This window comes from Dryas octopetala, chromosome 9 (genome assembly GCF_963921425.1).
Source record: "Dryas octopetala chromosome 9, drDryOcto1.1, whole genome shotgun sequence".
Classification (NCBI taxonomy): Eukaryota; Viridiplantae; Streptophyta; class Magnoliopsida; order Rosales; family Rosaceae; genus Dryas; species Dryas octopetala.
In genome coordinates, this window is record NC_141374.1 from 4,826,418 (window position 1) to 4,840,953 (window position 14,536).

General features: G+C 35.3%; 3 protein-coding genes across 3 annotated transcripts; 2 read left to right on the plus strand and 1 right to left on the minus strand.

Annotated features, from left to right (window-relative positions):
• Positions 1–6,368: 6,368 nt before the first annotated feature.
• On the plus strand, positions 6,369–7,836 carry LOC147273328 (glycine-rich RNA-binding protein 3, mitochondrial-like). Its single transcript, XM_086257523.1, has 3 exons — positions 6,369–6,735; positions 7,021–7,127; positions 7,389–7,836. Exons 1-3 carry the CDS (start codon positions 6,516–6,518, stop codon positions 7,620–7,622), a joined length of 561 nt encoding a protein of 186 aa, XP_086113649.1. The 5' UTR covers positions 6,369–6,515; the 3' UTR covers positions 7,623–7,836.
• Positions 7,837–8,507: 671 nt separating this feature from the next.
• On the plus strand, positions 8,508–9,702 carry LOC147273329 (glycine-rich RNA-binding protein 3, mitochondrial-like). Its single transcript, XM_086228202.1, has 4 exons — positions 8,508–8,652; positions 8,755–8,823; positions 9,037–9,110; positions 9,442–9,702. The coding sequence occupies exons 1-4, from the start codon at positions 8,508–8,510 to the stop codon at positions 9,700–9,702; spliced, it is 549 nt and encodes a 182-aa protein (XP_086084328.1).
• A 449-nt stretch (positions 9,703–10,151) lies between these two features.
• On the minus strand, positions 10,152–14,022 carry LOC147273330 (uncharacterized). Its single transcript, XM_086228539.1, has 3 exons — positions 12,271–14,022; positions 11,534–11,946; positions 10,152–11,064 (listed from the first exon to the last, which is right to left on the minus strand). The coding sequence occupies exons 1-3, from the start codon at positions 13,175–13,177 to the stop codon at positions 10,321–10,323; spliced, it is 2,064 nt and encodes a 687-aa protein (XP_086084665.1). The 5' UTR covers positions 13,178–14,022; the 3' UTR covers positions 10,152–10,320.
• Between the last annotated feature and the right edge of the window lie 514 nt (positions 14,023–14,536).

Below are 14,536 nucleotides of genomic sequence, written 5' to 3' on the forward strand. Positions count from 1 at the left end.
AAGTTGAGGTTTTACACTAACCAAAAACTACAACAATGTAAGAAAAGGCAAAGTAGAAAATTGAATAAGGGGACTAACATGAGGATAATACTTCCCCCAAAACTATTTAGCTCGAATACTAGTTCTGCTTTAGTGGTAGATATATAGACACCATTAAGAAGGTCCAATTCATAATCAAACTGTTGGGGTGCTTTAGGTGAGACTAGTTTAGGTTTGCCTTTGTTGAGCTTGGAGGTTGGTCCGAGCACCCCTTTGAGTTAGCGAGACTAGGCCTAAAGTTTTCTGAAGAGTGTAAAGTATCTAGGGAAAAATCTGTTGTGTTTCCGGGGCTTTAAGTGTTTCTCGAGGCTTGGCAAGTGAGCTTGGGGAAAATAACATTTTTCCAAAAGAATTGGGCTTGAAAAGTAAGCTTGAAGTGTAGCAATATAAGCATGCTTGACATTTCTTGATGATCTGGCTTGGAGAGGTTTATGGTTAGATAAAGGCTATGGCTGAGGTTTTGGGTGGATGGGTGGTGTTCTAAAAGGTGATGTTTATGGTCAAAATGGCTTGGAAGATGTCTATGTTGGAATGAGATGCTTGTAGTGTTGAGAGAGAGCAATGGGAGATTGGCAAGAGAATAAGTGTCGTGCCCAATTATTCTTAGGCTTTTTTCTTGATGCGTTTGGTCATGGTAGCTTCGATTTATATAGCCTCTTGGACAAGTAAAGATCAAAGGCCTCGGGTCTTGTCCGAAAAGGGATTCTACTAAGCTAGGAAGGTGAAATAAAGGTGCAGCGAGAGCATTTAATTCTCCATGCTGCCTTTGTCCTCACATGTTTTGGATGGATGGATTTGTCTTCTCAAGTTCATCGAAATCTAGCAAAGGTCATGTATCGGGCTTGGGTTTGCTTTTTGTCTTAAACTGAAGAAGTAAAATCATTTGGCATACGAGTTTGTCGTTGTTTGACTGGCTTAGGACATATGAGATCTTAGGCGTAGAAGGTAGGGTGTGTCATCGGTTTGGACATAAGGTTCCTACCAAACCAATAAGAAATATTGAGAAAAATATCTATTACTAACCCACTTGAGGAAATCAAATAATGGGACTCGGTCTCTGGCCCACAAGTTGCCCTAAGACCACCACCATTTGAGTACTTAGCGCGCTTTGCGAACCTCCGTGACCTTCCACACCACAGCCCACTTGTAAGCGCCACTGACCTTTGTGACTTTGGTTCACTTGTGTTGGCTATATGATTTGGCATAAACATGTAGGTGACTTGGTCTCATGGTAGCCATGCTTGGGCATGTCTAAGGTTTGCACTTGGATGACATATGCGTGTGACTACAAATAAATAATGACCAAGGGATAGTGCTTGGGCATGAAGAGTATGAGCTTGGAAGAATATGGTTGGCATGACTCCCAAATGGTCATAGGGTGCACGACCTTAGAAAGGAGAGAAACATGATGTTTTACAAGATTAAGGCTTGAACACGTAAGACACACTTGATCTAGCACAAGTTAGCTTGTCCAAGGCCAATCTAGTTGGGATGCACATTTTGCTTGTCCATAGCCAATTTAACCCGGGATGCCCGCTTAGCCTAGGATGTGCAAACTTGTTTGTCCAATACCAACTTGGCTCGGGATGCTCATTTAGCCCAGGATGCCCAATTTTTTTTGTCCAAGCAAATTTGGCCCGGAATGCCCAAATTTGCTTATCCAAGACTAATTTGGTCTGGGATGTGCTTTTGGAATACTTGGTCTTAAGGTTTTCATATTTGTCCTTGTGTGTCTTAGGTGTGATGACGTAAGCTTGTCTAAGACTTGGCATATCTCCTTTCAGCCGAGGATTTGCTTGGCATAAGCGTGGGCTTAGCATATCGCTTGCAGGCCGAGATGAGATTTGTTGAAACAAGACGTTTAATCTCAATTTTTGCGTTGGGCTTTTGAGAATTTGGGTATCAACACAAACAAAAACAATACTGTGTTGGCTTTGATTCCTTTCATGATTTCGCTTTTTGAAGCAAAAAGCCCAAAAACACAATGTCTATTGCAATATGTCATTCTAGTTGAAGTAGTGCACTTTAATACAAATTCGAAATGTTGATCCTGACTAGCCACCTGTTCTCTAAGGGTATGAGCATTGCGATAAGAATAAGGGACATTGCAGTGAGCACGAGGAGCATTGCAATGAGCATGAGTAGGAGCACTCTTTTTATAAGTTATAGGAACAAAATTAAAGTGTTTTATTTATTTTTCCCTAAAGCCTCTTTCTTAATCCTCTTTATAGGCATATTCTTTATACTTCTATTCACTTCATTGTATGTATTATTTACCAAATTTGGGACCACTAATATAAAAAGTTAAAGAATGATTGGAAAATATTTACCCATAGCATGACACTAATGTCACCAAGCTATAGATTCAACACATATATAGATTTTCTATCACAATCCGTATCCCCTTGATATATATGGAATGTTCTACTGAAATCATTGATCAGCTAGACATATATAATTATCACATACATATTCTGACACATTTGGTATATTAAAAGAAATTAATTATCCAAGTTCTCAATATCAAAGCTAAAAGAACATGCAAAAAGAAAATTGTCATGAGTTTTTGAGTGACTCACCTTTACAGTCCACTGCATATTTTTCGGAGATTAGCATCACTTAATAATGGTAGCATGAGAAAAAATAACTAACCATATAAAACATTTATTCAAATATTAATAGCTACAAACTTAAGGATAAAAAGAGAATGAAAAATAGGATAATCAGAATCACCAATATAATTTTCTTTTTCTTTATCATAATCTGCCAACGCCTCATGATTTTTGCAAAGGTTGTTTATACTCTAAACAAGCAATTTAAAATTAGTTATAAATCTAAAAAGAACTAAGCTTAGGTAATCAAATTAACAAGGTCTTTATAATGTATATTAAATATCATACCTCATCTAAATTGATTGAAGACATAGAAACAACTTCATTTTTTGTGCCTTGAGAGTTTATTGTAGGATTAGATTCTATATATATTTTGTTGAGATGTTGTGTCATCTAGAGCTCGATTCTCATCAAGTCCAATATAATGAAAGGTATAAATCAAGTAAGTAATAATTGTTAATAAAGAGTGTATATAATTAATTAGCAAACTATGATTACAAAAGATCTAACCCCCTCATAATGATCTTTTAGAATTGGGGACGATCTAACAAACATCTTATTGATGCCTCTAACATTCGTTGTAGCTTGTCATTTTGAATTGTCACAATTGTTTCCTTCTCTATTGTTATCATTATTACTTTCATTAGGAGATGTGGCATTAGCTATATTGTTATACCATTTCTGATAATAGTTGCAATACAAATTGGATTCAAGGGATTTGCTTATGTGCATGCTATTCAACGTAAGGGTGAATTCATTTATGATTTTGTTGAAGAATATTAGAACAAATATTAGTTTGGAATAGTGATTGAATTGACTAAGGTGGATTTTAATGGAGTTGTTTGGTAACATAGAAGTCGATTTGTCTAAATCCCTTTAAGGGGTTTTCTCAATGAGTGGTTATATCGTCTTATTTCCTCACCCATATTTTAATAAAAAAGATAATGACAAATTTATCCTTTTGTAAAATGACCTCTAAGAACTTGACTTAAAAAAAAAGAAATAAATCTTATTTCCCCACCCCTCCCTACTCACCCACCTCCTTACAATGGCTTAAACTTCATAAACTCTAAAATATTTTTTTTTTCTTATTTTCTCATATTCATTATTCCTTATACTATTTTTTAGTGATGGACAATCAAATTGACGTTGGAGAGAATTCATCTTGTGAAAAAGTAATTAGCAAAACAATTCTTTTTGTGAGATGCTTTTTTTTTTTAGTAGGACCTCATTTTCAATCCAATATGGGTGAGGAATGGATCAAACTTGATCTTATTTAGTGGTTGCTTAGATATGTGAGCCTGGACATGTACCAAAACTTATAAAATCAAATAGTCTGGGACTTAGGTTTTGCATAAATAAACACGGCCTCCATGTGATTATATTATTGACGAGTAATTGCTATGTAATAATCTGCAACTTCTGCTAAATATAATAATCCGCAACTTCTTATACATGAATAATATAATTTGTTATCATAGCAATACTTCCATTTATAATTGCTATGTCCACCATTCATGTAACTTCTTATTATTCTGTAGTTGGATTAATTATTACCCAATCTGTAAGTGTTTCAATGGTAGTTGGATTTATCAAGAAAACCAAGCAAGTTGAGAGATTTAGTCCATAAAATAGTCATTTGACAAAACAAAAAAAGTCAATAAAATAATCAAGACATTACTTGATTTATCGAATGTTTGATATATGTGCGTATGTGTGTATATATAATTCTTGACAAATACATGGAAGTATAATTCTATTTTATCAATAAATTGTTTTCAATGATGTCATATATAATTGGAGCAATTTTGAAAGAAATAAATTAAGAAAAAAAAAAGTTTGTGGGATAATAGTTAATTAAGGGTGGTGTGAAGAGTGTTTATTGAGTGTGTGTTTCAGTTAGTATATCAAAGAGTATTATAGGAATAATGAGGGGTGTGAAGAGTGTTTTAGGCCCCGTTTGAGATTGCGGTGGAGCACTAAAAAGCTGTTATGGATGACAATTCTCAATCACCTACATCAGTTAAGGTGTTTAGTAAAAAAATTAAAAATTGTTTTTCCCCACAATTCTCAACTTCTCACAGTAAAAACATAAAACAAGTTTCTACATGCTTTTGAAAACTATAGTGAATCACAACAACAATTAATATTTTATTTTACTTATAATACCCTCATTGATTTTTCAAAATCACATCTCTTATCCCTATTTAAACGTCTATAATTTTTATTTATTTATTTTAAATTAAAAAATATGTCTATTGTTAGTTATATTTTATATTGTGATCATTATTTATGATATTTTATTTGTACGATTAAAATTATAATATATCTAAAAAAATAATAGGGATACTTATTTAATAATTTTGTTCTTATAAAAATTAATACTAATACAAATTTGTAGCCAAAAATTTCAAAAATAAGTAAAAAAAAAAAATTTATTTTTACCAAACAAATAAGTGAAAAGCACTTTCAGCATCATGTTCATTTTAATAATTATACATAGTAACAACGCTTTTACATTAACATTTACCAAACACTTTGATACTGTTTTTTGCACTTACAACACTTTTGAAAACATTGTTTACCAAACACTAAATTGCTTTACTTTACAGCTGACTTTACGTCACAGCTATTTTTCCTCACAGTAATACCAAACTAACTCTTAATATTTTTATCAAATTTAATAATAGGTGTAAAAATAAAGTGAGTAAAAAAATAAGACAGGAGGTGAAAATATAATGATAGGTTTTTTTTTCTTTGCAAATGAAAGGTCATTTTTTTTCCATAGTTGGATGGGCTTTTTCTTTAGTGGTTAATTGGGCTGGGGTTATGTAGTTTCATTGGGTTCTATTTATTAGGATGGGCCTATTAATTTAGTTGCAGGTTAAATGAGTGAGTTGTTGGGCCATAAGTGAAGGATCTGTGTTTTTGAGGATATGCCTGAAATTATATTAGATGGAGGCTATGCAAACCACCCTTTTATGCTGAGTTGACCACCCTAATAAATTTTTTTCAACTTTTTTCCTATTTTACCCTTTATTGCAAAAACATGATAAAATCACCCAGATCTATTCGGTGGTCATCTACCGAAATATCCACCAATGTTCGGCAGATAAGTGTCGAATAAATGCAAATATTTCGGCAGATAACTGTCGAATGCCTTTTTCATTTCCATTCGGTAGTTATCCACCGAATAATCCACCAATGTTCAGCAGATAACTGTCGAATAACCATAAATATTTCGGTAGATAACTGTCGAATGACCCAACGAACAAAATTGAATTTTTTTTGTTTTAAAGGTAAAGTTGGAAATTTGAAATAGGGTGGTCAACTTAGCAATTTAGGGTGGTCTGAATAGCATTGGCCATTATATTATCCTAGTTGATTTATTTATGTACAGGGCAAAGCACTGAAGCAGTACCAACATAATTTAAATTTTGAACTGCAACTTTGAAAATGGGCTTGGAGGATCTCTGGTTACGTTGTAATGTCGTCGAACCCTTAATATTCAAGCACGAAAATTAAAAACTATTTGAATTATAGGCTTATAGCTAGTGGCAGTTTTAATGGATAGTCAAGTTGGAAGAGCCCTAAAATTATCCACACCTAAGTTCAACTTTTCCTCACAAAAAAAAAAAAAAAAATTAATAGAGAGCTTTTATAAGCGGATAAAGAGTAATAAACAAGTGATAAAAAAAGAAAAAAGAATAAAAAATCACTAATAGAGTCCTCGGATTGAAACCCGCCTCATTAGGGTTCTGGGGGATTTGGTATTCAGGGTTAGGGTTTAGGGTTTAGGGGAACTAAAAAACACTACTTATTGAAACTTGTTTTGCTGCGCTTTGTTTTAGGTTATTGCAAGCAATGGCTTTCTTAAGCAAAGTTGGGAACATACTTCGGCAGACTGCAAACAAGCAGCAGCAGATCAGACCTGTATCATCTCCTTTCAAACTGTCCATCCATCAAGCTATAAGATGCATGTCATCCATGCCAAGTTCGAAACTTTTCATTGGGGGTATTTCCTATCAGACTGATGAGCAGAGTCTGAGGGAAGCTTTTGCAAAATATGGTGACGTTCAAGACGGTATGTAATTACCTTAATTTTCAAACATAGACAAAACTTTCTCTTGAATTTGTTTTTTGTTTTGTGCTTTTTAATGGGCTTGTTGAAAGACTTGACTTGGTTGACTGTGGATGTGGGTTTCTTTTCTTCTCTTTTCCCCTTTTTGCTGTTGTGTAGTCTCGCTGTCTCCCCATTTTTCATTTGTGATAATACCCACTTTAAATTTCAATCCAAGTTCTATTTGTTAGGAAAATTTGGATTTATGCAATGAATTGATGCTATTTTTTTTCCTGATAAATGTTGTAGCAAGAATCATCATTGACCGTGATAGTGGAAGGTCTAGAGGATTTGGGTTCGTTACTTACGCTACTAGCGAGGAGGCATCCAGTGCCATCCAGGCCTTGGATGGGCAGGTAATTACATAGTTTCAATTTCATGTATAAATAATTGCAAGAGTAATTTTACATGTAGAGTTTGGGAGTAATGTCTTGAATGTTAGTTTTAGTTGCAAACAAGAGATTAAATGCAATTTGAGTTTTGAAATGGATAATGCAGATGATGCAAGATCTGTTTGTTCTTTGTATTTACATTAGTATTTGAATCTTTTAGTTTTCAATTGTTACCTCATAAACCTTTATGTAACTCTTGAAATTTTTGCCTCAAAAATCCTCTAGGAGCTTCATGGCCGTCAAGTAAAGGTGAATTATGCTACTGATAGGCCTCGCAGTAACTTCGGAGGTGGTGGTTATGGTGCTGGTGGATATGGTGGTGATGGCGGTTACACCGGAGGTGGAGATGGGGGTTACACTGGAGGCGGCGGAGGTTATGGTGGTGGTGGCGGTGGTTATGGTGGTGGTGGCGGCGGTTACACTGGAGGCGGCGGAGGTTATGGTGGTGGTGGTGCATGATCCATTGGAAGAAACGACAGGGATGATGATGGCACAGGCGACTTTCTCAAAAGGGCATGCTAATATTAGATTTCAGGAGCAATTTTGTTTGCTTTTCCGCAGTGGTACAATTAAGTAGAATGCATTTTATTTCATTTGTGTTGGATTTGGCTCTGTGAATTTCATGCACCATTTAGTGTGCTTTCTCATCAAAGGACCTGAATTGTGAAAATAATTGTGATTCAAGCTCTCTCTCTCTCTCTCTCTCTCTCTTACACGCACCGGCACACAAAAGAACTTGAATCGAATGCCATGTTAAAGAAATGTTGGAATCCATGTACAGGATATGAGCAACATAGATGAGGGGACTTTGGCTTATTCTCCTAAAAAGTTAAACTTTGGCTCTACTACAAATTTTGGTCTATAACTGATGGAATGAAGAAAGCAACTCTCTCTCTCTACCAAAAAAGAAAGAAAAGAGAAAGCAACTCTCTCTCTCTCTCTACCAAAAAAGAAAGAAAGAAAGCAACTCTCTAAAATTCCTATCAAGTTCATATTGTTACACAAGTCTCTTCTCTCATATTTATTTATGATCTTAGGATCCTTTTCATAACTTTATTGTTTAAGAAAAAAGTTGAGAGGAAAAAAAGATGAGAGAAGAATTTTGAAAACGAAAGGAAGGAAGATATATAAATTAAAATTTGTTTGCATTAAAAGAGAGCTTTTTATAAGCGGATATAAAGAAATTTTTTGGTGCGGTGTTACTAACAGTTGCCCATTCTCATATACTGCCTTATTAGGGGTTTGGTATTTTCCTTGTTCATCAAGGCGAGGTAGGGTTAAGAAACTATAAAACTAGTTATTCGAACTTGTTTTTCTGCACTTTCTCTTAGGTTATTGCAAGCAATGACTTTATTAAGCAAAGTTGGGAGTATACTTAGGCAGACTGCAAACAAGCAGATCAGTCCTGAATTATTTCCTTTCAAACTATCCATCCATCAAGCTATAAGATGCATGTCATCAAAGCCAAGTCCAAAACTCTTTATTGAAGGTGGTGCTTTCAGAATACCTTGAGATTTTCAAATATGATTTTTTTCCATCCCCTGCTCGGCGCTATTTTCTGTTAAGATGGTTCACAGTTTCTGTAATGCAGGTATTTCTTATCAGACAGATGAGCAGGGTCTGAGGGAAGCTTTTGCAAAATATGGTCAAGTTCAGGACAGTATATACTTAGCTTTAATTTTCAAACATATACTTTCTGTTGAATTTGTTTTTTGGTTTTCTTCTTTTTGATGGGCTTGTTGAAAGACTTGGTTGAGTGTGGATTTGAGATAATTCCCACTTTAAAATTTCAATCCAAGTTTTATTTTTAGGAGAATTTGAATTTGTATGCAATAATAAATTAATGCTGATTTTGACCTGATAAATGTTGTAGCAAGAATCATTGGGATCGTTACTTGCGCTTCTAGCGAGGAGGCATCCAGTGCCATCCAGGCCTTGGATGGGAAGGTAATTGCTGTTAGTTATTATATTTTGCTCGCCTAAAGTGAAATGAATTTGGAAGTTATAGACTTGGGAATACTTTAATTTGTTACTTATATGTACATGTACATTTCAACTTAATGTATAATTGCAATAGCAATTTTACATGTAGAGTTTCGGAGTAATGTCTTGAATGTTAGTTTTTGATGCAAACAGGAGACAAAAAAACAATTTGAGTTTTGAATACGCAGATGAAACAAAATCTGTTTCTTCTATGTGGTTACATATTTTGTTTTTCAATTGTAACCTCGTAAAACTTTTTTTTAACTTGTGAAATTTTTGTCTGAAAATCCTCTAGGAGCTTTTTGGCCGTCGAGTAAAAGTGAATTATGCTACTGATAGGCCTTGCAGTAACTTCGCATGTAGTGATTATTATGCTTGTCCTATGTGCTGTTATGGTCGTGTTGGATATGGTGGTGGTTCTACTGGGAATTATGAAGGCAGTGGAGGTGACAGCTCTGACAGTGGAAACACTTTTGAAAGTGATAGCAGTGGAGGTGATGGTGGTGCTGATGATGTTGGTAGTGTTGGAGGTGCTGATGATGATACTGTTTGGTAGTGTTGGTGGTGCTGATGATGATACTGTTTGGTAGTGTTGGTGCTGCTGCTGATAGCTTTGGCAGTTTTGATGTTGGTTGAGGTGGTTTTGATGGTGGTGGAGATGCAGAATGAGCAGATTAGTTTGCTTCTCCACAGTGTTACCATTAAGTAGTTTGTTTTTTGTTACAAACTATTTTATTTCATTTGTGTTGCATTTGGCTCTGTGAACTTCATGCACCTTTGAGTGTGCTTTCTCAACGAAGAACCTGAATTGTGGAAACAACTGTGATTCAATCTCTTTATATCTCTCTAAATATTAATAACTGATATACATTTATGAATTCAGAACCTTGCGATCCTTTTGATAACCTTTTTGTTTTCAAGAGGAATTAAAGAAAGTAAAAGAAAGAAGAGATAATGAGAATGATGAAAAAGACTTTGTACGGAAAAAAAATGACTCACATAAGATTAACAATTATTCAAAGATGTTTATTCTGATTGATAGAAAGAGCTTTTAAAAGCTTATAAACAACAATGTTAGAACGAATGGCAGATTAGTTTAAGCTATAGAATGAATACCTAATCTCTTCTATATTTTGTATTAATCTATACACTGCAAAACTTAATTCTGTAACATTCAACTCTCATTCTCATCCATTGAAAACAACCACCTTTGTGCATTCAGTACTACAGGAGAACCTTTCTTGGTCTTCTCCACAATCTGCTTTATCAATTGTTTCTCCATCTCAGCATCAGAATCACTATTCTCCTCCCCATTGACAGAGGTGTTATTTGAACCCTGAACCCTGCAAATCTGCTCATCCAACGTTTTCTCTTCACTGAAAGCAAAATCTCCTGTGTGACCATTTACATTGTCATTTTGACTGGGTATTTGGGCCCTGAATGTTTCAAAAACTTGACAAGGTGAATCCTCCTCTTCCGACTCACTGATCTTCATCAACTCTTCGTAAGCCTCGTTGTATGCATCTAAAGCTTCCCCTGATAAATTCATGACCAAAGGCTCTGCCATGGGTTTGCATATTTCTTCGGAATTTGTAATTTCTTGGATTGTGGAATGTATATCACTGTTTGAGAAATCTCTCCAAGAACTCTTCTGCTCTAATTCCACAATTTGTACTTCCCTTTGGCTGTTTTGTAGTGCTCCCTCAAGCTCCTGGATACGTTCTTCTAGTCTTGATTGGATAACTTCATGCAGACGCAAGCTAAGCGCTCTAGGGGAAACTGCATAGTTTCCACAGTGATGAGCCGTAGAGGTGTTGCTTGCATCTTCATTCGACTCAGGTTGGGCAACGGCTTGCCCACTGACCATGTCAGCTCTCAACTCGCCTTGAGCAAAATCTGCCATTAAGTCTGGGTCAAGCTGCACAAAGTTTAACTCTGTTGGCACTTAACCAAAATTTGATGAGATCACCACATGCGGGTCCTATGGCATTAAAATTCGTGTTCTAAAAGGCATGATATGGAACAGAAAAGAAAAGAGAGAAAAACTTATTTGCATATTATAACTACCTAAATGAGCCAACAATGAAACGTGCAATCAATTATCTTAGCATTTAGTACATTTTATAGATTGGAAAGGTCCAAGACATGAAAATAGTAGTAAGCAAAACAAAATGAACATTTTGAAGCCTTGTGAGCAAAAACAATAAACATTTGTTTTCTTCACTTAGTTGGAAGTAAATTAATTGAATGATTCCAACCATGAAGATTCAGTACAGAAAGTCATTTGAGTAATAGGGGACTTAATGAACACAGATTCAATGTAAAACTAAAATATAAAGCTGTTGAGCTTCTTAAACATAAGAATACAAAGATAAACATAGACTCACCTCAGAAAATCTTCCATCCAAAGTGGAAGTATTCATGTTTAGCCCCAACCTCTCAAGTTCAGCTTCAAGCTCTGCCTCTATTTTACTCATGGACTCTGAACTCTCATCTGCCTTCTGGTCATATGAATCTCTACCGTCATATTTGTCCATATTCTGTTCAGTAGAAAATGAATTTGGTGCCCTGTCAAAAAAGGAATTGTCACAAGTATCCTGTGATTCATAATTCTCATTAGCTAGCTCCTTCACTGTTACTGAATCTTTCATTTCAAGTTCCTCTTCTAGATCTTGAACCAAGTTCTCGGTCTGCTTCAATAAAACTTTCAACTTGTCAACTTCTTTTTTATTTGCTATAAAAGAAGAGATTATGCCAATAGAAATCCCAAGACAAAGCACAACTGTTCCATCTGGTGAACCTGATGAAGGTAAAGTATTAGAGCATGAACTATGAAACAGTGAGAGAAATACCATTCAAGTAACAAAAAAGTAAAAATTAAAGTATTTGATACAAGGTCTAGATTGTGATGAGTATAACATAGTGCAAATTAATAGAGCATAAGTATAACATAGTGCAAGGACAGGACGCAGAAAGTTTTAAGAAAAGAGCTGTACTTGAATAGCCTCTAAAACAAACATACATGTTCCTCTTAGGAAGTGGAATTTCTAGTCCAGAAAAATCTGTACAATATTGAGAATTAAACCACAAAAAAGTTATCCCAAAAATATAAGAAGAGTATCACCTTCAGAATGGAAGTGTTTTCCATTGACCATTTTACTGGAACCACTCACTCTTCCATTCCGCCCCTTTCCTGTCTTAGTTTTCATCCTCTTGGGGAGATCCAAATAACCAAGTCTTGGTAGTGGAGGAACCCCACAAACATTTTCATTTGTTTCTAAAAAGGCTTCCTTATGCAGCTTATTTTCCTCAATTCCAATCTGAGCACTGACATGATCACCATTTGCTCTGCTGATTATTCGGCTTCCATCGGTCACAAATAATGGCCTCATACTTGGAGCGGATGGTGATGGAAGGGTAAGCACATACTCTTCCATTTCAGCATGCTCCTTATATAATTGAACCATAAGGCAACTTTCTAAAGAACTTAGCGGCTTAACAACATGCCCATATGACCGTTCAGTTCTGAAAGGGCTTCTGTTCCTCAGAGGAAGATGAAAAGAACCCCTTTCTCCATTCAAAGATTTAGGCAACAGGGCACCAGTTTTGTCATCAATATCATTACATAGCCTACTTCCATCCCCATTTTCATTTCTGTTTGCTGAGTATACTGGTGATATATTTGATAGAGGAAGTACACTGCAGTCTTGGTAATTCACCAAGCTTCCCAAATTTTCACCATCATACCCACTAGTAGAAGCCACTCCTATCCCAGAAGCAGTTTCCAACAGGTTAATATCTGCAAGTCTGTCACCTGAAACCTTTTTTCTATCTGTGGAAACATCATCATCCACTTTCTTTCTCTGTGCGTGTCTGTGAAAGAGATGGTTTGGGGACTCAGATTTCTCAAGATTTGCATCGCCGAAAGACAACTGTAACAAGCCATCCTTATCCCTCTGCCTTGAAATATTTTGCCAATACTTGGTCAAATATCCAGCTCCGGCAGCTGCTGCAACAACCCACAAATCCATATCCACTATCCCTTCCACGGAAAAAGCACTACTTGGATTCCGCCTTGCGAGCTTTCCTCTTCCTTTCAATTCTCAAGATCAACAATCCATAACCAAGAATTTCCATGAAGCAAAATTTGAAGGAAAAAAGATGTTTGAACCTAAGAATCAGACACCCTTCCTAGATTCAAGGCAGTAATAGATCACAGATATGCCAACTCAAACTAAAACACGCTGCTCGATTCAACAAAACAGAATTTTCTCTGTCAATTCTCAGCATCAAAATCTGAAGGATACTACTTCCAATCCCAAACAATTGAAAAAAGCCTCAAATTTTCTGCAGCAAGAAACAACTGCAGAGCTGAATTCCTCAAACTCACAAAAGAAATCAACCAAGAGCTACAAGAAAAACAGCATATCGGAAACAAGAACCATTTTCCAAGGAATGCCAAAAATCTGAACTTTACCCACTTGAGAGCAACCTACATACACTAAAACCCATCAAAGAAAGAACCCCATTTCCTAAGAAAAGTGCTTGACCCAGCCACAACCGCAATAAAAAGACCACTGCTGCATAGATATCGAAGGTCTAAGCTATACCCATTTGAAAGCAGTCTCTTGGCCACAAAAACCCATCAGCAACCAAAACTCATTTCACTAATCACCATTGGCAATAATGTGAAAGTGGCTGAGCTTGACGATTGATAAGAGAGATAACAAAAAATAAAAAAAATAAGCTTACTTGTAGAGAATCTGTAAAGCAAATATAAGAGAAACCCAACTTTCCAAGACGATTTTGCTGAATCTTGAAGAATTGGATTCCTCGGAGGAACAACACCCGTTGCTCTGTTATCTACAAAGAGAATGCAACCCCACAACTTCTCTTACTTCTGATAAACGAGGTTTTTTTAAGAAAAATAAAAATAAAAATTCTACCATGTGTTGCTATCGTCTCGATAGGAAAAAAAGAAAAGAGAAAGAAAAGTCTTTCTAAAATGTGAAATTGGTTTAATATTTGCAAAATTTAAAATATCACCTCTCACATTATAATATTAATATTAATACTACTTTTTTCTTAGAAGAAATATTAATACTACCTTAAGTTTAAAGTAAACAATATTGTTCACTTCTAATTTGTAGGTAAGTTTTTTTTTGTTTGGTACATTAATTTGTAGGTGAGTTGTCAATGGGTATGTGTGGAATGATAATAATATAAAGAAAAATATTAGCTTTGAGCCTTTGATAATATTGTATAGAATTATTTTTATTTTATTATTTGACCATTTACATAATTTATCACGCGTTTTTTGTTTAAGACTTATCTAGTATATGGTATGCTTATGCCTACATTGTAATATTTGAGTTGGACACATAACTCAA